This window comes from Triturus cristatus, chromosome 11, assembly GCF_964204655.1.
Source record: "Triturus cristatus chromosome 11, aTriCri1.1, whole genome shotgun sequence".
NCBI classification, from domain to species: domain Eukaryota; kingdom Metazoa; phylum Chordata; class Amphibia; order Caudata; family Salamandridae; genus Triturus; species Triturus cristatus.
Genome location: NC_140594.1, coordinates 1136030275 through 1136055361, shown reverse-complemented (window position 1 = coordinate 1136055361; position 25087 = coordinate 1136030275). Strand labels below are relative to the sequence as shown.

General features: G+C 45.8%; 1 protein-coding gene across 2 annotated transcripts in view; it reads left to right on the top strand.

The window, feature by feature from the left end:
* Positions 1-25087, top strand: part of LOC146786204 (cytochrome P450 2J5-like) — a 647500-nt gene that overhangs the window by 402835 nt on the left and 219578 nt on the right. For both annotated transcript variants that reach the window (XM_085635780.1, XM_085635781.1), the window contains exon 6: positions 17149-17290. In XM_085635780.1, the coding sequence (XP_085491906.1) occupies positions 17149-17290 (142 nt within the window). The remainder of the gene's footprint in view (positions 1-17148; positions 17291-25087) is intronic.

The window sequence follows — 25087 nt, the reverse complement described above, 5'->3', positions numbered from 1 at the left end:
ATCCTTTCCGTGATTTCTTCTTTGGTGGAATGCTCGGGTCTTAACCACCTATCCGTCATATCACGTACTCGGTAATAAAGTGCGCATGGAGTCTCTTGGGGACCTTCTTTAATCTGGTGCAACCGGATCCAGTAGGTTTCTTGGTCCAAACCCATTAGTTCCAGAATGGTCTTTTTAATGTCATTGTATGGGGTGACCCCAAGAGGGTTTGCGGCCTGGTAGGCGGCTTGCAATTCACCTGACAAAAGGGGTCCTAAATACTGACCTCATTTATCTTCTGACCAGGCGGCGACGCGAGCCATCCGTTCAAAATTGGCGAAAAAAAATCTGGGTCCTCCCCGGGTACATATTTCTGTAATACCACTGAGGGGAGGGTTGGATGTCCTCTCTGTTGTGTTAGGGTTTCGGCCAGCCTTGTAACCACTGTTTCCTGCATTTGACTCTGCTCTATAAGGGATTTGTGGAGCTTTTCACGATCCTCTTCGGCCACCGCGAGGAATCTCTCCACGACTTGACCCAGTTTCTCCAGGTTTTCTGCCATTCTCTTTAATACGGCCTCCATTTCCGCCGATCCCACTTCTGACACCACCTGTCGGAGGGAGGGTCGGAAAGGAAAGCTAGGAGGCCATATTGGGTGTGCAGTTGTGGTAAGGTATTTATTGTAGTTCACAATACAGATATCGTGATGGGTGAAGAAAGCAAAGAGTAAACGATTGATTCGCTGTTGGAATTGTGGGTTTGTAGTGCAGTCCTTCCAGATACAGATGTGGGCGGTCCGTCGTAGATGGAGAGCCTTCGTTTCTCAGATATGGGATGCCTCTAGGTCCACTGGTGTGTCCCCGGGATACTCAAAGAAAAGAACAAGAAACAAGCGGTGGTAAGTTGGCTGCTCTATAGAGCTCCTCCTCTCACCTTTCACCGTTATGAGTGCTCAAAGTGCTGTACAATAAGGAGGACGGTGAGACACGATTGGAAGGGGGTGCAGGGATAGAGCGGATCGACGAAATAAGAGACTGAGTGACAAATAGTGCTTTTCCTTTGCTTTTGGGAAGGGTGGTGGGTTTGGGGTTTGAGGGTCTGTGTCGCTGTAACATATATATATATACTCAGAGATAAATGTGGAGAAACAACAAAAGAAACCATACAATCCGTGAAAAGTCACGAGGCCAAAAGTAAATGAAACCAAAGACATAGGTAGGTGCCATTTAAACTACAGTTCACAACACCTCGCCTGTCTCTGCCTCACCATGCACCCTCAGTTCGCCCCCCCCCTTTTTTCTACCCCTTGTCTTCCCGTTAACTGTCCCCGGTTACTGCTACAGCCGTAACTCCCCAGAGTTACGGCGGCACACTCGCGTCTCATGGGGGCGTCCACCAGTCTTCACTCCACGTTTCCGGTTCTTCGGCAGCGTCGGCGATTGGGCGGTCCTCGGATTTCCTTGTTCGGCTCCACAGGGTAATCCGGCGTCCTGGTTTCCGCCCGCTTTGTTTCCTTCGCGTCCTCGGGTCCTCCATACTCCTTGACTTCCTGGTTCGCGCCGTCTTCTCGTGAGGAGTCCTTTTTCCACGCCTCCCTTATCTCTGATTGGTCGTCGGCCTCAACGCTTTCCGCGTCATCCTGCAGAGGAGAGGGCGGGAGGAATGCATTAACCCTACGGATGCCAGCTTCTTTCTCTTCAACAGGTGAGGGTCGGGCCCCCGATCGTGGGGTATACAGTCCCCATCCATGTCCTTCCTGACACTGATCTACCACCTTTTAGGTGTTAGGCCATGTTTTAGAGTGATGGCTCTCCTTAAATTTGGATGGATGGTTATAGCATCCTTTTCAGTTTCTTGACAACCTGTGCGATTAAAAGCTGCTGTGACTTGGTCAGCCACAGTTCCACCAGTATTGGTGTTTGTGCCGTTTTCGGTCATTGTTTAATGAAAGTTTCAGAGCAAGTTTCAAGAAAACAAAGATAAGGTGCACAACATTTTTGGAACACTGTATCCTTCAACGTTGAACAAACCAAACAGCTAATACATAGGACTTTTGTCCTACTCAGCTATGGCGGATATTATCCCTACCCACTCCAGACGTCTTATGGAGTATTATAAGTAGGAGTCTCTGAGAAAAGCACGACTGAGTTACTTCAGTATGTAGCGTTAAATTAGTGCCTTACTAAAAGTCGGGCGCCATGTAGTGTAGTTCCTATATCCCTGATAGGCTCTGCGCATTGGAATAATATACACTATAGATTTGACATAGTACTGAGGTCAGTATGTCTCTATCAAGTACATTAAACTTAATTACTTGTGTGTGCCAGCTAACTCAGAGGTCACTAGAAACTTCTCGAATATACAAGAAGGGATTAGTCTATGACAACCGTATAAACATGAAAACTTTGTTTCCCTTAGAGTCGGAACAATCTCAGAATCGTGGAAACAATAGATAACAGTTTCACTCAGTCAATCGTGCATGCTTTGTTTCTACGGAGTTGCACAGAAATAGAGAGACAGGCGTTTCAATAAAAAGGGTTTGTTGAACAGTCGTATTTCTCATGCAAGAGATATGAACTGCTACAATCGTAAGACAGGCTGCGAAGTACAATATGTACAGAGCTAGCAGTAAGATAAAATAATACTGCAATAGCATGGTTTGTAGCTATGACATATATTCATTAAAATACATATATAAATAACAGGCTAAAATGTGACTACTCATCTGATGCTTCTAAATAGTTCTACCCCAGTGTACCTACCCTAAGTGTGGTACGAGGTAAGAAGTAGGTGCTGTTTTCTAAAGTATATCTAACTATACCTATAGATTTAGTTTTGCCAAGAGTTGCCAAAAGTTTCTCTAAGTTCTAGTTTGCTCCATACCTTTATAATGTGCAAGGTTGGAATCTCTTTCCGGGACTCGATATCTAATACCCTGCAAGGGGAGTCAGAAACACTAGAGCTGGATTCTCTGCGAAGAGGATGACAGCGTCTGGTCAGTGCGTCAGGCTGGAACTCGATTTCCTTCTGAACTTGTTGTGGCGAACCGCAGGTAGGCAGTCGAGCTTGATCGTGCCAGAAGGATTAGTTACTTACCTGTAATCCTAGTTCTCATCCAGGGGTATACTCATCAAAGTCATAATCTATGAATAATCCCCGCCCATGTGCGGGATCCCGGAGCATATAGAAAATACATATATATAAATATATATATATATACATATGTGAAAACATATAAATGCAGCCTAATAATGTTCAAAACATGGCAATGCTGTAAATTACATATTTTTGCATAGTAGTGCCCCCGTAACCCGTAAGGAAAAAAGGAAGCATCAGGCAAATTATAACACAGCACTGCTTTATTGCCATAAAGCAACATGTAATTGTAGGCATTCGCCAGTAGGCTGCAGTAGAGTATCAAGAATACAAGAAAACTGACACCTTGCCTTTAAGGCATTAGAGTAGGGGGACCGTGCCTTTAAGGCCTGCCCGTGACCCCCTGCTCCCATGATGCACTACAGGTGACAGTTGGGCCAGTTCTTTTTGGCGGTGCCTCCGCACCTGAGTAGATCTGTCTTCCATACATCACTTATTTAAAGAGAAAACATTGCTCGTCCGGGGAGGTGGGTGGGTCGCTTATGACTTTGATGAGTATACCCCTGGATGAGAACTAGGATTACAGGTAAGTAACTAATCCTTCTCATCCAGGGGATACTCATCAATAGTCATAATCTATGAATAGAGTAGCAAGCCCATACCCAAAGTCTCGCGGACGAGCAACAAAGCAGTTAAAACATACATTAAAAGACACATCTTGCATTACAGTTATGCAAATAGGTTCCTCAAAGAGGCCTGCCCCACCTGGGCGTCGGCCTGTGCGTCTGAATCTAGGCAATAATGGCGCGTGAAAGTATGGACTGAGCGCCATGTAGCCGCTTTACAGATCTCAGACATGGGAACGTTGCGAAGGAGTGCTACCGTAGAAGCCTTCCCCCGAGTAGAGTGTGCTCTAGGTTTACCCTGCAGAACTTTGTGGGACAGTTGGTAAGCCAAAGCTATACAAGAGACAATCCATCTAGAGATAGATCTCTTGGCCGCAGCCAGCCCGGTATTAGTGGGTCCATAGTTAACAAAGAGCCTGTCTGACTTTCTAAGATTAAGGGTCTTAGCTAGATAGAATTTCAAAACCCTCCGGAGGTCAAGAGAGTGTAGAGCTCTCTCCGGGGGTGTGGTCGGCTGAGGAAAGAAGGTGGGCAACGTGATCACCTGATTAATATGGAAGTCCGAAACCACCTTGGGCAGGAAGCTCGGATGAGTACGGAGCACCACCCTATTAGCATGAAACACCGTGTAAGGTTCCTTGCAGCAGAGGGCCTGAATTTCACTAACCCTACGGGCCGAAGTGATGGCTACTAAGAAGGCAGCCTTCCAGGTCAGATGTTGCAAGGAAGCCTTATGAATCGGCTCAAAAGGACCTCCCATCAGTTTAGAGAGAACGATGTTCAGTTCCCAGGAAGGGGAAGGAGACCTCACAGGTGGGTAAACTTTCTTAAGCCCTTCTAAGAAATCCTTTACCACTGGCATCTGAAAGAATGAGGTCTGGGTAGGAGACTTCCTATAGGCTGTAATAGCAGCTAAGTGTACTCTGATGGAAGAGTACTTTAACCCAGACTTCGCCAAGTACAGTAAGTAGGGAAGAATAACCTGTTCTTGACCCCGGATCGGATCAAGGGTGTTATCTCTACACCAGAAGCAGAATCTTTTCCATTTAAAGCCATACGACTTCCTCGTGGAGGGCCTCTTCGCCTCCCGAAGAATGCTCATACAGTCCGGTGGAAGATCTAGATGTCCGTACTGGATGAATTCAGGAGCCATGCCGTCAAGCGGAGGGAGGGGAGATTGGGGTGGAACACTCTCCCCTTGTCCTTGGTCAGCAAGTTCGGCAGGCATGGCAACCTCCTCTGTGGTACCTCCGACAGCTGGAGTAGATCCGGGTACCACCACTGCCGGGGCCACTCCGGTGCTATTAGGATCATCCGAGTTCTGGCCCTGTAGAACTTCTGAATCACAGCCGGGATGAGAGGGAGAGGAGGAAAAGCGTAAAGCAATGTCCTCGACCAGCTGATCAACAGCGCGTTCCCCTGCGACCCCCGTTGAGGGAACCTGGAGGCGAAGACGGGGCATTTTTTGTTGTCCGCGTCTGCGAACAGATCGATGTCTGGTATGCCCCACAAGCGGAAGATGTCTTGAGCGACGCCTTCGTTGAGCACCCAGTCGTGCGCTTCGACGAAGTCTCTGCTGAGGCCGTCCGCCTGCACGTTCAGGGTCCCTGGCAGGTGAACAGCGACGATCGTCAGGTTTCTCGCCAGAAGCCATTTCCAGATTGACTGGGCCTCCAGAGACAGGACCCGTGATCTGGTCCCTCCTTGCTTGTTCAGATAGAACATAGTTGTGGTGTTGTCCGTCTGAACCTGAACATAGTCGGTCTGCAGGGATGGGTACAGGGACTTGAGAGCGAGGTGGACTGCTCGTAGCTCCAAGAAGTTGATGTGATAGCTCTGCTCGGTAGCGGACCAGAGACCTTGTACTTGAAGCCGGCCCATATGAGCCCCCCAGCCCTGCATGGAGGCGTCTGTGACCACCGTCTGTGTCGGAGGCGCCTGATGGAATGGGACGCCGTGAAGCAGATGGGAGCGCTTCATCCACCACCGGATGGAATCTTTGGCGGCTTGATGAAGGGTAATGTGATCTTCCCAGCGGCCGGTCCTCTGCGACCACTGATCCTCTAGGTCTTGTTGCAGAGGACGCATGTGCAGACGTGCGTTGGGCACGATGTAGATGCACGAGGCCATGGATCCCAGGAGAGATGACACTTGTCTGGCTGTGGGATATTCCGTGCTGAGAAGCGTGCAGCTTTTTTGCAGCATGGAGGATAACCTCTCCTCCGAAGGACACACGCTTGCGCTTGAGGAGTCTAGAGAGGCGCCCAGGTAGTGGATCCGCTGAGTTGGATTGAGGATCGACTTCCGGTAGTTGACCTGAAGGCCCAACGAGTGTAGAAGGTTTAGGCAGAACGAGAGATGACTCTGGAGTTGAACCGGGGTGGAACTTTTTAAGAGCCAGTCGTCTAGATATGGGTAGACGAATATCTTCCGTTTGCGGAGAAATGCAGCCACCACCGCCATGCACTTTGAGAACGTTCGTGGCGCGGACTTGAGGCCGAATGGCAGGACCTTGTATTGATAATGTTGGTGAAAGATGCGAAATCTGAGAAACTTCCGATGTTTCGCTGAGACAGGAATGTGGAAGTATGCATCCTGTAAATCGATGGCACACATCCAGTCCCCTTGGTGTAGATGTGGGAAGATCTGGTGCAGTGCTAGCATCCTGAATTTTTCCCTTCTGAGAAATCTGTTGAGTAGGCGGAGATCGAGGATGGGTCTGTAGTCTCCGATCGCTCCTCTTTTCTGAACAAGAAAATACCGGGAGTACACTCCCTGATTTCTCTGCCTGTTTGGAACTTCCTCTATGGCGTTTTTGGAGAGGAGAGTGGCAACTTCGTCCTTTAAAAGCTTGTTTTGGCTGAGAGGGAGTGGCTGTTTCCGTGGGGGTACCTGCGGAGGGGGAGATTTGAACCTCAGCAAGTAGCCACGCTCTACAATACTCAGCACCCATCTGTCGTTTGTAATTGTATTCCACTCTGCCAGGTGAGCGGTGACACTTCCTCCCACCGGAGTGGCGAACGAGTGCGGAGGAAGTAAGTTTTCACTGCTTGGGAGGTTGCTTGTTAGAGGACTGCTGCTGTTTAGCATTTCCTCTTCCTCTGCCCCGGCCCCTTTGCTGAAACTGGGACCTCTGTTGGTTTTGAGAGGACCATTGGGGCGTTTGAACGCGCTGGTGAAAGGCACGTTTGTCGCCCTGGCGAAAGCGCTTGCGGAACTCTTTGCGTTTTTCCAGTCCCACAGCCTTTACAGTGTCCAATTCCGTTTTCATCTTGCTCATTTGGTCGTCCGCATGAGCTCCAAATAGCGATGATCCATTAAACGGCAGGTTAAGAATCCTTTTCTGCGCATCTGGTTTGAGGGCTGTTAATCTGAGCCAGGCCGAACGGCGGGAGCAGATGCCATGGGAGTAGCCATGCGCGGCTAGGTCTGATGCATCCGCCGCTGCGCTTATTACTTGGTTTGCCACCAGTCCGCCTTCATGTAGGATCTCCGTGAAGTCCTGCCTGTCCTCCCTAGGCAATCTCTCCACGAATCTGGCCAGGGAATCCCATAGGGAACGATCATACCTCCCTAGCAGGGCTGAAGCGCTAGCGACCTTCATGTGCGCGGCAGATGTGTTGCACATTCTCCTGCCGTAGGAGTCCATCAGCTTGCTGTCCTTCTCAGGGGGGACAGAAGCAGATATTGAGGCTGAGTGAGACTTCATGGCCGCCGCCACTATCACCGAATCCGCTGGCGGGTCCGCCCTCAAGAATAAAGGGTCCTCGGTCGGAGCCTTGTACTTCTTTGCTATTCTCGAGGGGACCGAGCCCACTGTAGCCGGTGTAAGGAACGTGGCCATCGCTGGTTCTAACAATCCTGGCACCAACGGGAGCAGAGGTCTGGGAGCTGACCGATGGTGTAAAGTGTCAAAGATCACAGAAGTGGGTGCCTGAGGGGCGTGCAGTGCGATGTTCAACTTTTGCGCCCCTCTACCCAGGACGTCCGAGAAAGTTATAATGTCATCCACCGGGGACACTCGCGATGGAGGCGTGGATGAAAAAGTAGGAGAGTAGTCCCGGACTGAGGATCTTGTGGATGCAGTCCCAGTGGACGACCTGGTGCGTCGCCTCTTGTGGGAGCGTTCGCTTTGGTGAGCCCTTGATCCTGATCTGCGCTTGGACGGAGATCTTGGACGTTTTGGCGCGGTGCGACGGTCCCTGGAACGAGACCGGCGTGGTGAAATTGGCCGTGGATCCCTCGGAGGCGATTTACTCCTGCGCGGTGGGGAATACATGCGGGAGTAGTCCGATCCCGGACTCCGACATGCGGCAGCGCCCACATCTCGTAACCAGCGCGGTGACAGTCCAAACCGCTCTGGAGCCTCGGGTGATCTTTCTGGAGATATTTGCACGATGTGCAGTCCCGGAGATGATGACTGTTCTCCTGGGGACCTCTCCGCGGGCGGTCCAGTCTTCGCCCTCGACGTCGAATCCCTTGACGTCGACGACGTCTGCGTCACCATCGGCAAGTGTGGCCGTTCTGGTCTCGACGCCGGTCGTGGAGACCTCGATGTCGATCTCCTCTTCTCTGGCACCTGACGTCGGCTAGATGACCTCGACGTCGGCCGTGTCTTCGACGTCGACCTCTCTCGACGTCGACTGGGCGACTTCGACGTCGACCTCTCTCGACGCCGACTGGGCGACTTCGACGTCGACCTCTCTCGACGCCGACTCTTTGACGTCGACCTCTCTCGACGTCGACTGGGCGACTTCGACGTCGACCTCTCTCGACGTCGACGTGGTGATCTTGACGGCGACCTCTCTCGACGTCGACTTCTTGACGTCGATCTTCCTCTCGACGTCGACCTTCTATGTCGCCGAGTGGGGGTAACCATCGACGGCGACCGGCCCACTCGCGGCGGAATGTACGTCGCCGCATCTCTCGACGTCGACCCCCTCGAGGGTGGCGGAGAGTGTCTCGACGTCGACGGAAGCCTCGACGTCGACGGAGACAGTTCAGATGTCACCAGACTAGCAGCCTTCGAGCCCGAAGGGCCGCCTCTCGACGCCGACTTACTTTTGCGCGGCGGAGACTCTTGATGGTGGGATGAATCCCTTGACGCCGAAGTTCTCTGCCTCTTCGCCGGCATCCTCGACGTCGACGGCGAACCTCTTGGACTCCTGGTCTTCTTGGAGCCCGGGGAGCTGGTATGTCGCCGTTTCTGTACTTGCGTAGCTGAAGAAGGTGGTCTTGATGAGGAATGCTCGCCTTCACGACGGCTTCGTTCCTTCTCCAGTCTTGCATGCAGTTTAATGCGCTCTCTGTCCCTCAGAGTGCGCTTTGAGAACTTCTGGCAGTGGGGACACTGGTCAGGATCGTGTTTTGATGGTAAACACACAATACACACCGAGTGTGGATCCAGCAGTGCCATTTTATTACCACAAGAAGGGCATTTCCTAAATAAAGGAGACATTCTGACTGGAAAAAAATTGGAAAATTCACTGGAACCAGCAGAATTAGCCCTTATAAGCCAGAAAACGTCGAAAAAAGCTAGAAAAAGCTGTAATTCAAAATTTCAGTCAAAAAACTGAAGAGCTCAAGCTCCAGGATCCTCACAGAAGGAGCCGGAAAAAAGAACTGGCCCAACTGTCACCTGTAGTGCATCATGGGAGCAGGGGGTCACGGGCAGGCCTTAAAGGCACGGTCCCCCTACTCTAATGCCTTAAAGGCAAGGTGTCAGTTTTCTTGTATTCTTGATACTCTACTGCAGCCTACTGGCGAATGCCTACAATTACATGTTGCTTTATGGCAATAAAGCAGTGCTGTGTTATAATTTGCCTGATGCTTCCTTTTTTCCTTACGGGTTACGGGGGCACTACTATGCAAAAATATGTAATTTACAGCATTGCCATGTTTTGAACATTATTAGGCTGCATTTATATGTTTTCACATATGTATATATATATATATTTATATATATGTATTTTCTATATGCTCCGGGATCCCGCACATGGGCGGGGATTATTCATAGATTATGACTATTGATGAGTATCCCCTGGATGAGAACTGTGGTTTACCAGGGCAAGTGCAGGTATTTTTATACCTTGAAGGTGTTTATGAATGCCTGTATTGTCGTAAAAGTCGGGCATCGGAACGTCATGAATGAACCCCTAAGGAATAGATGTTCATGCCTCCTAAATGAGTTCTTGGAGAAATCAATATCCAAGCAAGGGAAATTCCTAAAGGCTTAAGAGTCTGGTTTTCCAAAAATTTGTTGTGACATGGATGGACGGATGTAGGAGACCATTCCTGTATTTGGTTAGCATAGACAATCCCTAAATAAGGGCTGGATTTTCAATGCCTAAATAAGGACAATATGAATTGTACCTATATAAGGGCATAAATCGGGAAACCTATATACGGAATCTAAATCTACACACAACAAAGTCCTGCTCCCACTGGCCACCATAGCCAGGTGCAGGCCCTCTCTGCAGGTGTCTGCCATGGATGGGACCAGCAGGTCCAACAGCAGGAGGGGTGACAGGTGGAAGCCTGTGGGCAGGAGAATGGTGCCCAGAGGATATCTGCATCAGAACAGGGTTGGTACTTCCTCCAGATGGTGGAGAGGATGCCGGGGATACACTGTATAGGGAAGAACGTGTAGGGGAACCACCATGTCGGTCCTGGACGTGAGGGCTGTGAGGGAGTGATGTCTGTGTTGGGCGGCCTGAGAGCTGTGGCTGGTTAGCTCTATGCTGGGGACAGGAAATTGTTTGTTTTGGAGGAGGCTGATGAACGTTGCTTGGCGGAGGATGTGATGCCATGAATGGTTTTGGCAATGTGGTACGATTGCTGTCAATGGCATCCGAATCGTCATCCCCGGAGTGGATGGACATATAGTCGCCTTCGTCTTCCAAGTCTTCGTCCTCAGTAACTTCCTCCTCCTCTTGCGCAGTACTTGCTGCCAACATTACTGCCTGGAGGATCAGTGGATTTTCCCATCTGATTGCCTGTCGGCCTACACTGGTTGTAGGTCCGTCATCCTCATCCTCTTCATCCCCTGGAACACAGAGGTTGCAACTGTGTTAGTGATTGACCTGGTATTACATGTGGTTAACAGTACTTTGCATCAACAGATGAGGATCATGTGACCTGGTTAGGGTACCACCACAAATGACAGCTTACACCATAGCACAGAGGTGTTACACAGAGATGTACATAATACAAGCAAACTCACCAGCTCCAGCTGCAACTTTCTGTCCCTTTGCGATCCCACTTAATGTCAACTGGTGAACCTCCCTGCTCATTGATGTTGTTGACATAGCTGTCCCCTATCCAGCAGCTGTAGAGGGAAGTGGCAACATTCTCAATGATCTGCATTACTAATTGACAAACAGGCACATGTGACACTCATAGCATGTATGTCACTTTGTAAACAACAACTGCTGATTCCATACAGAATGGGATGTTGATCTCTGTCATGGTTTAGTAATCTAAGCTAGTGACACACTTTATGCCAGAATTACCTGATGGACATGTGTGAGAGGGTTTCACTGCCGCAGCCAGGATGTCATGCATTTCCCGGGATGGTGACGCTGCACTGGTGTCATCCTGTCAGCAGCTGTGATGAGACATACAAGTCCATATTTCATTACAACAGATGATAGCTATGAGCTAACATGTCATTCTCAATAAACATTTACCGGATTATCCAGGACAATGTGCGGCATGTTTGCCTTATGGACTTTACATGTGGGCCCCTTCTCACATGCAGCAGTTGCCAGCTGTTACCTCTACGCAGCACTGACATCAATAAGATGACACATCAACAGACAAACTTGCATGAGAAGGTTACTGATATTGCAAGGAAGGGGATAAATGACCCGGACTCTTCCGCATTACACTGATTTCACCTTCACCATTAAGACCAACAGATTTCATGAGTGTAATGTTGTCTGTTGACAAGTCAAAAGGTGTTCATGTGTGAGATGTGCAATAGTCAGGAACATAATGTTGGTCATTTGTGCTTCCTTACCCAAGAAGTCACAAAGCTCATTTCTGACTGAGAGAACACAGATTTCTTATGTCCATACTTTGGAGGTCCTTTGTTTGCATACCCTATTTCCAACATCATGGTAGTATTTAGCTGACAACGGATGGTGTCTTGTACAGCAGACATCCTAACCTCATATGTCAACCACTCACCTATATATGTGAATACCGTAGAAAAGGAGGCAAGCAGAATGCAACATTTAGTAATGATCCTACATTGGGGCTAAGTTGAGAAGCTTTGATGCTTTCCGCCTGCCATGGATTAGCGTGTTGCTTTTCAGCCAAGTGATTTGAAAATGTAACTGCATGGAGATTCAGCTTAGCAGCCCATATACCCATCTCAAAGGTACACAACTGGCATCAGTGTGAGCCTCATCCATACCAATATCAATATGATTTTACCATAGATATTTTGCTAAGAAGTTTTCATATCATTGAATTGCAAGCCAGTTGTGTTTTGGACACTTCATATGAAACATTGTACTATTTTATTTCCAGTCTGCTCTCACTTAGCATACATTTTGTGTCATCCTTTCATTAGCCACCAAAGTCTGATCTGGTATGTGATTAAATGCCATATGAGAGCATATTGTGATGCAGGACAACAGTGTTGTACAACACATACAACATACGGTGGAGATCAAAGGCACATTTAAGGAGCAGCAAAACACACAAGATGATGGATGAAATGTTGCACATTGGCAAAACATTCACCCCCAGTCACAGATCTGGGTTTAATCCATCGTTATTTTGCTCACCACACCACCCCAGTTCAGAAATGGCCATATGCAAATCAGTCTTGACCCTGTGCCTCATGGGAACAGTCCAGCCGACACTGCCAAGCCATGTCTTCCCTGGACCGGAATCAAGCATCCTAGGACCGGTTTCGGGGTTTCACCCCTCTTCAGCCAGGATAGCTTGACTCCAGTGGCGTAGTGAGCACGGGACCCACGTCTGGGCATACCCTTGCCACATAGGGCGAACAGAAAAACACACAAGATGATGGACGGAATGTTGCACATTGGCAAAACACTCACCCCCGGTCACAGATCTGGGTTTAATCCATTGTTATTTTGCTCACCACGCCACCCCAGTTCAGACATGGCCATATGCAAATCAGTCTTGACCCTGTGCCTCATGGGAACAGTCCAGCCCAAACTGCCAAGCCGTGTCTTCTCTGGACCGGAATCAAGCATCCTAGGACCGGTTTTGGGGTTTCACCCCTCTTCAGCCAGGATAACTTGACTCCAGTGGCGTAGTGAGCACGGGACTCACGTCTGGGCATACCCTTCCCACATAGGGCGAACAGCAAAACACACAAGATGATGGACGGAATGTTGCACATTGGCAAAACATTCACCCCCAGTCACAGATCTGGGTTTAATCCATCGTTATTTTGCTCACCACGCCACCCCAGCTCAGACATAGCCATATGCAAATCAGTCTTGACCCTGTGCCTCATGGGAACAGTCCAGCCCGAACTGCCAAGCCATGTCTTCCCTGGACCGGAATTAAGTATCCTAGGACCGGTTTCAATGATTTGAATATGGCCATGTCTGAACTGGGGTGGCGGTGTGAGCTAAAGAATGATGATGGATTAAACCCAGATCAGTTGACTGGGGGTGAGTGCTTGCAATGTTCAACACTCCGTCCATCATCCCCTTTGGTTTTGCTTTGTTAGCCATAAGTTGGCAGGGTATGCCCAGACGTGGGTCCCTTGCTCACTTTGCCACTAGATTCAAGCTAGCCTGGCTGATGACGGCTAATTAGCCAGAAACCGGTCCCAGGATGCTTGTTTCCGGTCCAGGGAAGACATGGCTTGGCATTTCGGGATGGACTGTTCCCATGAGCCACAGGGTCAGACTGATTTGCATATGGCCATGTCTGAATTGGGGTGGCGGAGTGAGCTAAAGAATGATGATGGATTAAACCCAGATCAGTTGACTGGGGGTGAGTGCTTGCAATGTTCAACACTCCGTCCATCATCCCCTTTGGTTTTGCTTTGCTAGCCCTAAGTTGGCAGGGTATGCCCAGACGTGGGTCCCTTGCTCACTTTGCCACTGGATTCAAGCTAGCCTGGCTGATGACGGCTAATTGGCCAGAAACCAGTCCCAGGATGCTTGTTTCCGGTCCAGGGAAGACATGGCTTGGCAGTTCGGGATGGACTGTTCCCATGAGGCACAGGGTCAGACTGATTTGCATATGGCTATGTCTGAACTGGGGTGGCGGAGTGAGCTAAAGAATGATGATGGATTAAACCCAGATCAGTTGACTGGGAGTGAGTGCTTGCAATGTTCAACACTCCGTCCATCATCCCCTTTGGTTTTACATTTAATGAGCATTCAAGTTCATCATTATTGGGTTTACTCACCATGGCACAGCACCAGCACAGTGTGTGGTCCCATGCCAGATGTCACAGCCAACCTTGTAGCAGAAGTCAGTGTGTGTCTATGATTCTGGGAGGACCTCATTGTACCTACAGTGATAAGTGTGTTTGCAACTTTACATTTCTGCTGCCACATGTGATGCACTCAATTTCAGGCCCAAAGGATAAGCACAAGCAGTTGTGGGCACCACCGTTGCAGAATTGTGTGTCACTTAATATCATGAGTGATTCCACATATAACTTATAATGGGCCCACTACCTAGAAGCGACGTATATCAAAATTACATGACTCCGAATCCTGAACTAAGGTCCACTATCGTGTTTTGTTGATGGCCAACAAACAAGCCATCCAATGTAAGAAGTACATGACCAGCTGGGTGGACTGGGCGATTTCATGTATAGTGAAAACATTCTAAGTTGGACAGTGGATGCATTGTCAATACTACTGACAATGGTAGCTCACTTCTTGTTCATCATTGTCGTATTTGTTAACATTGGAATTCTTGATTATGTCTACAGACACTATTACAATATAGTGGGGACACCCTTTTGACTTGTTGTGGCACTCGATTGCAGGATTGAATTCCCAGGTCTGGGACTGTTGGTGGAATACATGATATGTTCACCAATTACAAAGGTATGATGAGCCAAGACATATTATATTTTATCTTTCCCTATTCACATATGTCATTTGCTAAAGGTGAATTTCCTTTGACAAATCCAATAGTTATTAAGCTAGTTTTTCATCTCTGGTTACCTTTCATATTCGGGCAATATTTGTCCCTCTGTTGTCTCCTGACAATGTATACCTTTTGACCACCTCCTGACCAGTTTGACTTACCAGTTTGTGAGGGTGGTATGCCTTGCTCTGGACGATGTCGTTTCCTCCCAGAAGATGCAGAGACCTCTGCTACTGCGGTTGTCTATGCTCTGGCTGAATATGTCAATAGGTGAGAAGAGAGAAAAGTAACCAAATGCGAAATGTAGATGTGGAACTTTTCAGGCATTTCCCCATATCTTCTGCATGCTAACAGTGTTGTGAAGTACTGCCGCAGATGGGGCAGGTAGGTGCAGTGGGGCATTGGGGATGTAATGGTGTGGCAGGGTGGGAAATGAACAACGGAATATGTGAATGACATACTTCGATCTGAGGATTCTCTCACCTCCTGCTTTGTGATTTTTGCTGGCACAGGGTGAGTTACTTCTTGGATAATTTGTGGCAGATTTACAGGCCCCTTGCAAGACATTTAAGCCGTCGTTGCGTCACTTCCGTGACACAGCGGCAGCAGAAACCATGCGCCACGTTGCGACTTAGTTACAATATGACACATCTAGGGAGATGCGTCAAGTTGTAAAGCCCTGTGCAACATCAAATCTGCGTCAGGTTTAATGTAAGCAGGGTGGGCATTCCTCTGTGAAATGCCTCGTAAAAGTGATGCAGTGAAATCTACAAGATTTCACTGAGTCACTTTTCAGAGGCCGCTGCGATGAAACCTTATGCCTGCTTGAAGCAGACGTAAGGAGTGGCGCAGCACGTTAGATATGGGCGGTCCATGAACATTGTTGGAGTTGCGTTGCACTTGCGACACAACTCCAGAAAAGCGCCACCTTTACGCCATCAGAAGTGACACACATCTGTCTATCCCTGGGCCACGGTGCGCAACATTATAAATGCGACGCATCCGTGGTCGCGCAAGGGCAGAATTGCGTGTCGCATTGGTGCTGGCGCATCCCTGCTAATATGCAGGGATGCGCCAGTCCTTGTAAATCTGCCCCCTTGTATTGCCCCAATTCATTTGTCAGTTGATTTTCATATGCTCAGCAACCCCTTACATTTTTGACTGACTCAGACACATCTGGATGAGTGGAAAGGCCACTTTGTCAATTGCTACTTAGCAGAGTTAGGAATACACAGCAGCAGTACTGTGCCCATGTTTTCAATAGTGGGAGAGGGATTGGCCATTTCTGTTACAAAGGGTTCTGGGACATGTGGTGCAACATACAGAGGGTAACACATGAGTCTCTGACTGACTATATTTTTATATACACTTTGGACAACTTCCTTACTCACAAAGCCAGTGCAACACAGACAAGCTTTTCATGCACTTTTTCTTGTCATCCCATTTACCTGGTACCACGTTGCGGACATCACTCACAGGCAGCCCATGGAGCATGTGGGGTGGACTGTGGTGAGGATATCCTCCTCTAGTGGGGTGAGCCAGAGGCGGGGTCCGGAGTGTGGGGCAGGGAGGATCCTGTTCAATTCGATCCTGAAGTACTTCTCCTTCACCCCCTGCTTTTCATCCTGCCACTTCTTCTTGATATCCTGGACTGTGCGCCTTTCCTCCCCCAATGCTGTGACAGCAGAGGCTAATTGCTGCCATAGAGCTGCCTTCTGTGTGCCACTGGTGCAGTAAGGTGGGAGTCCATATAGGCGTTTTTGGTGCCTCACTATGTAATCCATAAGCATGTTGTTCTCCTCAGTGGTAAAGTTCTTCTTCCTACTCATTTGTTCCATTTTCCTCTGGCGATGTACAGCCATTGTAAACACGAACTCTCTGTGGCCAAACCTGTTCCTTCAATGTATGCTGCTTTTATATGTATGATGGTGCTGGCCTTGCAGTTAGTGTTAATTGACTTCAGCTGGAGAGTGGTGGGGGATGGTAGGTACTTGAAACGTTCATCAGGCCAAAATGGCGCACTAACTCTATGCACTGCTGCAGTATCCTACATAAATGGTTTTTCATTGAGTATCTCTGTCTGCAGCAGTGCAGATCCCTCTGGTACTGCTTGGATGGAGTTGCTGTTACTGGAGCTGAAGAACAGAACAGCATGTGGGTTTTAGTGGTGCAGGAGTTTTGAAGTAAGTGTGCCAGCCTGGTGTCAGTGTATTATACAGTGTGAAGTCCTGATTGTGGATGATAGGCACACAATCAGTAAGACAGGAGATAGCTGTTTGGCAGTGCTGGTGCTCTATGTGACTTTTAACTAGCAACTTATTGAGTGAAACTCTTTCCTCTGCAGACCAAAAATGATCCAAGCTCTGCATTTGACGAGGCCAACCTGGTTCAAGTTGTGTTGGACTTGTTATATGGAGGCTCAGACACAGCTTCCGTAACACTCCTTTGGGCCCTGCTTTATGTGGTGAAATATCAAGAAATACAAGGTGAGTTTGAGAGTAAAGAAAAACTCAAGTATACCAATATGCATAATCATTAATTCTATCACATGGAAGAAAAAGTACTCTGTGATTGCAGCTTTGAGATGGACGTGAGTACAACCATTATTAAGCAACATGATATAGAAATAGAATATTGATATTTGACCTAAAAGATACTGTAGTTAGAAACATGTTGACAATTACATTCAATCACAGAAAACCTTTATAGCATTTGAAATAGCATATTGCAGGACATTTCAAAACTCAACAGGTGCTGTCAAGCAAGGCGACATTCTAGAATACATATTATTGGTGATAGAGATGCAGGACTGGGTAAAGTAAATAGCTGCTTTTCATTTCACTGGGTGGTTCCTTTTAAGGAATATTTTATTATAGTGATTTATTTATTTTTAATTTATGCTTTTATTTTTTACATCAACAAACACATGCGAATATTTGCAAAACAGCTGACATTTCCTAAAAGACCCCCACATCATTCCCCTGTACACAATGTTACATTCTTGTGTAACTGTCTTTAACACTTGAGTGATACATATATCTTTCATTACTCCTTATGGGCTAGTTTCTCCTAAGACTGCAACAGGTACTGTAGAATTGGTGACCAGATATCTTTTGATCTGCACTCAGGGACAGTCTCATGCTACATGCATAAAGTAATTTGCTAATACTTATAAAAATATTTTCCAGTGAGATAGCAGTCAGGGGTACTATGAAATTATTAAAGTTTTGACATTATAAAGAACCTGAGCCAAAAAACTGCTTATATGTTGTTTTAGTTTTATGTTGTATATGTATTATGTGATGTGATTTGTACGTTATTTACATTGATGTCACTGTTGTGATTCCTGTGTGAATTGAATAATAAAACATTTCTTTTTTTATATATATCAAATAAAAAAAAAATCAAAGAAACTTTATTTAAAAAACAAAAATTGAAGACAAATTAAATGCACAATTCAGTTTGTGGGTCATAGCAATTGGTTTGTGTGATCTTGTTGTGATTGGAGATCAGTATTGGAATTTTTCTTGTTGTTTAACATGCATAAAGTACGCATCTGTTGCTCGGCATTAGTTACATCTTGAATCTTGTCTGAGGCCCTAATTATGCAGGGGTGTGTGGTATGTTCTGTGGAAGTGTCTATAGCGAATTACGTTGAGCCTACTGCTTGGTAGTAACTTCCCTGTTTGAGAGTAACCATATTCCTATATTTTATCTGTAAACAGGATGTCTAGGTCTTTGTACCATTTGTTTCTGGTTTGCGGTGTATTATTTGGGCTGACTCTCTGCCTCTTTCAATACAATATTGTTACTAGTCGCTTGGGTGTCTTACTGGCCATTTTAACTTGAGTGGTTTGAAACGTGGGTAGTTCTAGAGGAGTCTGGAGTTACTTGTTTGCACTCTCGCCTGAGCCGATGGTACATATACACATCTAATGGGGTCAAGGCAACATTTAACTTAATTTTGTTGGTTGTGATGAAGGTGGATCAATGACAGAACATCAAGGACAAATATATTATGCAAACAGAATATCGTGTCAGAAATATGAAGGATCAACATTTCGAGAAGGTAAGTGCAAATAGGTGAGTATAGATTTACTGTTCTTACCTCTACATCTACGTACCTTGACAATATATCGGCAAGGTACATATATTTGGAGTATAGAATAGTAAAACTTTGCTTATCTATAGAAACTTACGTTCACAATATTGTTGTCCTCGATATTCTTGGCACAATATTTTGTCCACAAGATATTTTGGACTCAATATTTTGTCCAGACACTGATTAAGTTACCCTCATCATAAAGATCTTGCCACTTATTAAGATGCAGCTTACTCGGTTGTTTGACTGCCTTATCGTCACTCATTCATAGTAAAGATCTGGCCGTGAACAAGTGGGAATCTATTTTAGTGCAAAATCTCCATTCTCACCTTTTTTCTGAGTGTTTTCCACTCTCTAATAGTGCGCCGTGCAGTACTGATTTAATTAGTTTTAGGATTGATTAGCTTACTAAGTGCAGATGCAGGAAGTGTGGGGTGCACAACATCCATATCAACTGCTAAGTGAGCAATATAACGTTGGGGGTGAAACGAGTAGTAATCAAACTGCACTTGTGTGCACACACAATAGTTCCATGTCTGGGAATGCGAAGCCCTCCATCCAGTACAGCTTAGTGTGCTCCAGGATAATCTGGGCTGCTTGCCTGCCTACATCAGCTTGGTCAGTAGTGTCTAGTCAGGGGATCGGAATATTGACAAAACAGTAAAAGAACTTGGGGGTAATAGCCGTTTTGGCGATGCCAGCAGTGCAAATAGGATTGGTGAGACAGAGCAGCCTTACCTTGTGCCCACTCACTTACAATTGCTTGAGTAGTTTGATCATTAATAAAGATCCTGGTAGTAGGCAAGGTACATAGGAGGCTGATCCAGTTCACAAATCGATTAGGGATTCCCTTCTGATTTAGTATGGTAAATAAATATCTCCACCCAGGTGAACTGAATGCCTTGGTGGCACCTAGAAAAATAGCGGCCATATTCGTTTCAGATTTTATTTGATAGAGAACAGCGAATAGGGTTGATCTCCCTGGAACAAATTGCGCTTGCTATGCCAGGACCAATTTCGGGAGTATTGGTAGGAGCTGATTAGCAATTACTTTCTATAAGGCAAGGTTCTATAAGAAACACAATTATCTGTGGCCTTTTCCGGTTTCAGTAATGTGATAAGTATTGCTCTGTTCAAGGAGACGGTAGCTTGCCTTATTGTGTGGTCACTTCAAAGGCCGCGAGGAGTTGTAGAGCTAACAGATGGAAATGTTTTATAAAATGTGGACCCCCTGGCTTGTCCTACTAGGGGGCCTTTCCATTGAGCAGCTCAGTTATCACCTTCCTTATCTCCCCTTGTGTGAGGGGCTCTAAAAGAAATTAATTGTATCCCTCTCCCAACCAGGCTATGGCCATGATCTCAAAGTATGAATTTATGTTTTCGGACATAGATGGTCATCACAATCAGTATAGCATTCTATAATAATTTACAAGTTCCCCTATGATGTCTGCAGTGCTGGGCTTAGGAGTATCTTTGCTTAGCCCCTAAGTGATGCTGTTAGTTGCTGAGGACTTTTTAATTACGCTTGCTGGCATTTTTCTTGAGCATTTCCCAATTACCAAAAATGTGCACCCTTCTATATTTTCCCATATAGGTAACCTCCCACTCAGTTAGCTCATTGTATTTGGAGATTATATTTCCATTTCATACGTTGTAGCCTTTTTGGAACTGCGGTGCTTAGTGTGGACTAGCAAAGAGTCACATTTTCCCCCTGTAAGTAATGTGCAGGTGAGTTAGATATAACAGGGCATAAGAGATTTCCAACTGCTGTAGCTTCTTTTTTTACCCCTGTCTAGGCACGCCATGCTTCCTGCATCGCAATTGTAAAATAAGAGTAAATAGAAACAGTGTTGCCTTGAAGGTTTAGATCTTTTTCCTCTCTTGCAAGTGTAAGGGCAGCATCCCCCTCTCTATAATTTAAGAGACTTGCTGTTATCAGTTTTGCAGGCGTGCCCGGCGGAGGATAAGTGGCCAGTGACCTTTGTACTCTCCCGATGATAGCTTGGAGAACTAATCTGCCTCAAATAGGGAGTTTCGCATGTTTTCTACATAGGTCTCCAATTTGCCGATGTCCGAAGACTCAGTGATGCAAATGATGGTTAAGTAATTGCCTCTTGAGCTGGCCTCCAAGTCCTTATTTTTTGCCTTTATGAGAGCCAGAATGTTATCCATCTGTAGCCATTTCTTCTTTGTAGTTTGATGTTCATCCTCAGCATCAAAGATTCTTTGTACCGCAGATATGATGCAACCTTCATTCTTGTCAATTTTTTGAGCTATTATGTCAGTTCACTGATTTAATGCATATATTTTATTTTCTCTAGAAATAAGTCTTTGCTGCACACTCCTGACAAGTGTTTTAGGGCCAGATGTACAACCATTTTTGCATGCGCAAACTGGTTTGCGAACGCGTTTGCGCATGCAAAAATAGCATGGGGACTGTACAAACCCTATTTTGCGACTCGCAATTCCTTGTGACTCGCAAAATATTGTTTTGCGACTCGCTATTAGGAAGGGGCGTTCCCTTCCTAATAGCGAGAACAACCCTATGTAAGAATGTTTTGCGTCCGCAATTGTGGGCGCAAAACACTTGCAAATTACCACCCTCTTCAAGAGGGTGGTAATGCACAAATATTTTTTAAGGGCAGGCAGTGGTCCCAGGGACCATTGCCTGCCCTTAAAAAATAAAACAAAACCGTTTAATTTTTTTTTTTTAAATGCATCTCGTTTTCCTTTAAGAAAAACGAACTGCATTAAAAAAAAATGCTTTATTTAAAAGCAGTCCCAGACATGATGGTCTGCTGATCCCAGCAGGCCACCATACCTAGGAGGGCCTGCCATTCCCAATTGAGTTGCAAATTGTGAGAGGCTCATTAATATTAATGAGCCTCTCAATTTGCGACCCCATTGGGAATCGGTAACAGTGTGAAATACACTGTTGTACATTGGAAATAGCGCCTCCCAAATTGTGAGTCGCAAAAAACTCGCAATTTGCGATGTGCTATTTCCACGGTCGTACATCTGGCCCTTAATGTCTTGATCTACCGCTTTTGACTCCCGTTGCAGTAGGGTAGTGTCCCAATGTGCCTCTTCCATAGTCGATTGTCTGCTCACACGTTTAGTTTCATATAGCTATCATGTGTTTAATTGCTTATTTTTCCCATTGCAAGTAATTTTTTATTGTATTGAAAAATGTAAATTTCAAAAGGTGGTGGTATCTAAGATCTAAAAATGTACTCAAGTTTCCCAATGAATTGCCTTTAATTTGTTGAAAAACAGTACATAATAGCTTCTCTAACGGTCCTGCAATTAGCAATAATGAATTCAGACTTCAAATATTTTTTACTCAAGTTCAATAGTGCAGCACACTGACAAATGATAAATTCATCCTTATAATCACAGAGGCAACATGTCTTCAAAGGTAAATAGGTTTGTATTCCATAACCCTTCGAATTAATATATTGGAATTAATAGCGGGCAAAATCTTAAATATTTAAGTTTGCAAACAGGTTCCTCATTATAGGATAAATATTCCTGATTTAGGTGGCTATATGATTCTTGTGTGCATGTTTATACTTCTCTAAAGTTATCAGGTTGACTAGTCTCCTATTCTTTCTCATAGTCCGCCTTATGTGCTCAGGTCGAGTGAAACTTTGAAAGTACGGATAATGGCGGGAAACTGTTCTAGGAAGTGAACTTATTTGCAGCTGTAATGCTCAATTCAGTGGTATATCCATTCATATTTATTAATTCCTTATATATCAGGAATCTTAGAGAGTTTTCATCAGCCACAATGCAATCACACACATAATTCAACATTGCAGCAGTATGACTTGCGGTAATCAATGTCAAAGATAATAAGAATCTTAATTTACTGTGCGTAGTAAATGAAACAAGGTTAAAAAAAATCTACTTTCTTTTACATACATTTTATTCAGGTCATTTATTGACTTTTCCTGAAAGGCAACTGAAGCATATAAAAAGAGTGTGCGAGTTTAGAGTTAATTGCTATAATAAACTGACAAAAGGGCAGACCTCCCTAAACGCTGGAAAACCTCTTAACTTATTCTGTAATATCATAGGCTTTAGTTTTCATGTTTGAAATGGGATTTCACCATGTTAAATTATTATCCACTGTTAGCCCTAAGTAGTTATAGCTTTTGAATAAATTGTAGGTATCAATTTCTAGTCCTAATTGATTTAGAGACTTGCCAAATGATATAATTGTTTACCTCCCCTTGATTCTCAAGTCATTTAGGGTTGAATTCCTGTAGATTCAGTAACTAAAGTTGTGGACCAGATTAGGTCAACAAGAAGATAATTATATCATCAGCATATGTCAGATAGCTAATTAATGTTCCTCCTGGCTTTGAAGATAAGCCTTCAGTGTGGTTGTAAAATGATGACAAATCTGCAATGTACAATAAAAGAAGTAGAGGGGCTAGAATACGGCCCTGCTTGGGGTTGGTGGTTTAGGTGACAAAACTCTCCTTCTTAATTAGATTTGAAGTCAAGTTTTATAATGCAGAGATCTCGACAAATGGAATATTGTCAGGCTAATTCCCCAGAGTTTTTTCCAGTTGACTTTATCAAATGCGGAAGAATAGTCGATAGAACATGCTTATAGAGTAATATTCCTTTTAAAGCTTTGCTCATCAAAACTTTAAGGGCTGTTGTTAGACCTGGAATGTTTTGGCGTGGTTTCCCCTGTCTTTTTACGCCTAGCTTCCGGCTTTTGACTGTGTGCTGAAGTTTGTTTTTGCTGGTTTTAGGATTCTGGGCACTTTACCACTGGTGACCAGTGCTAAAGTGCGTGTGCTCTGTTTCTAAAATATCATGGTACCTTTTGGTTTCTCCATGATTGGCGTATTTGATTTACTAATAAGTCTCTAATACAGTGCACCACTGGTGCCCAGTGCCTGCAATACAAATGCTACTGGTGGGCCTGCAGCACGGATTGTGCCACCCACATGAGTAGCCCGGCAAACACATATCAGGCCTGCCACTGTAGAGCCTGTGTGCACAGTTTTAAACTGCCATTTCAACCTGGTAAGTTCAACTACTTGCCAGGTGCAAACCTTCTCTCTTACTACATGTAAGGCAACCCTAAGGTACACCCTAGGTAGCCCCATGGGCAGGGTGCAGTGTATTTTAAAGGAAAGACATATACTTGTGAGTTATACATGGCCTGGTAGTGAAAAACTGCTAAATTTGTTTTTCACTATAGCAAGTCCTATCTCTCTCATAGGTTAACATTGGAGCTGCCTTGTAACACCTTACAAGTGTATCTTCCAATTGGATGCAGATAGAAAATTGGAGTTTGGTGTCTCTGGACTCACAATTTAAAAACACATTTTTGGAGGTGAATTTGGTGCTGCAACCAAAAAACTGACGCATTGACTCCAAGAGTCAGTCCGGACCTGGCGCAACCTTACGAGATCTGCTGAATCGCTGCTGCCTGCACCGGCGCCATGGACACCGCTCGCTGAGTGTGCAACGCAGCAACCTCGACTTTCAACGCAGCCCCGACTTTGCTGCAATGCCTCCAAAGAACCGCTGCGACGTGAGTTTCAAGCAAGACCTCACAGAAGTCTGTGATGCCCCACTCCAACTCAGATTCAGCCTGCGTGGCTTTCGACCGATGCATCGCCTTCAGCCCAGCGATTTGAAATCAACACTGAAGAATCGATGCAGCGTGGTCTCGACATCCACGCATCATCAACACTGCGTCGCCTTCTGGAACCGAGGTCTCACACAAGCAACCGACGCATCACCTACTCTGCGTAATGCACCATCCCAGAGCAGCAAAGCTTCAACTAACCTGCACCACCTTAAGGAACTTACGCCTCACCCGCATCCACAACGTCTCACCTCTTCTGCACCACGGATCCTCTTTGATTTCTGCCGCATCCAAGGTACTGTACCATTTCTGTGTGTTTCCAACCATGCTCCCTCACAGTCAGACTGAACTTTTGGATTAGTCCTGGTCAAGCGCAGACAGATAGCCCCAGTTGTAGCTATAGACTTCTTTTTTTTTAAGTTTGAGTTTATTGAGACCATAAAGACATTACAATACGCAATCAAAAACCATTAAGAAAACTTAAGTAACCATAATATATACAATAAAGGATAAAAAGCATACTGGTTACAATAAACACTATATCCTAGAATAAAAAAGAAAAAG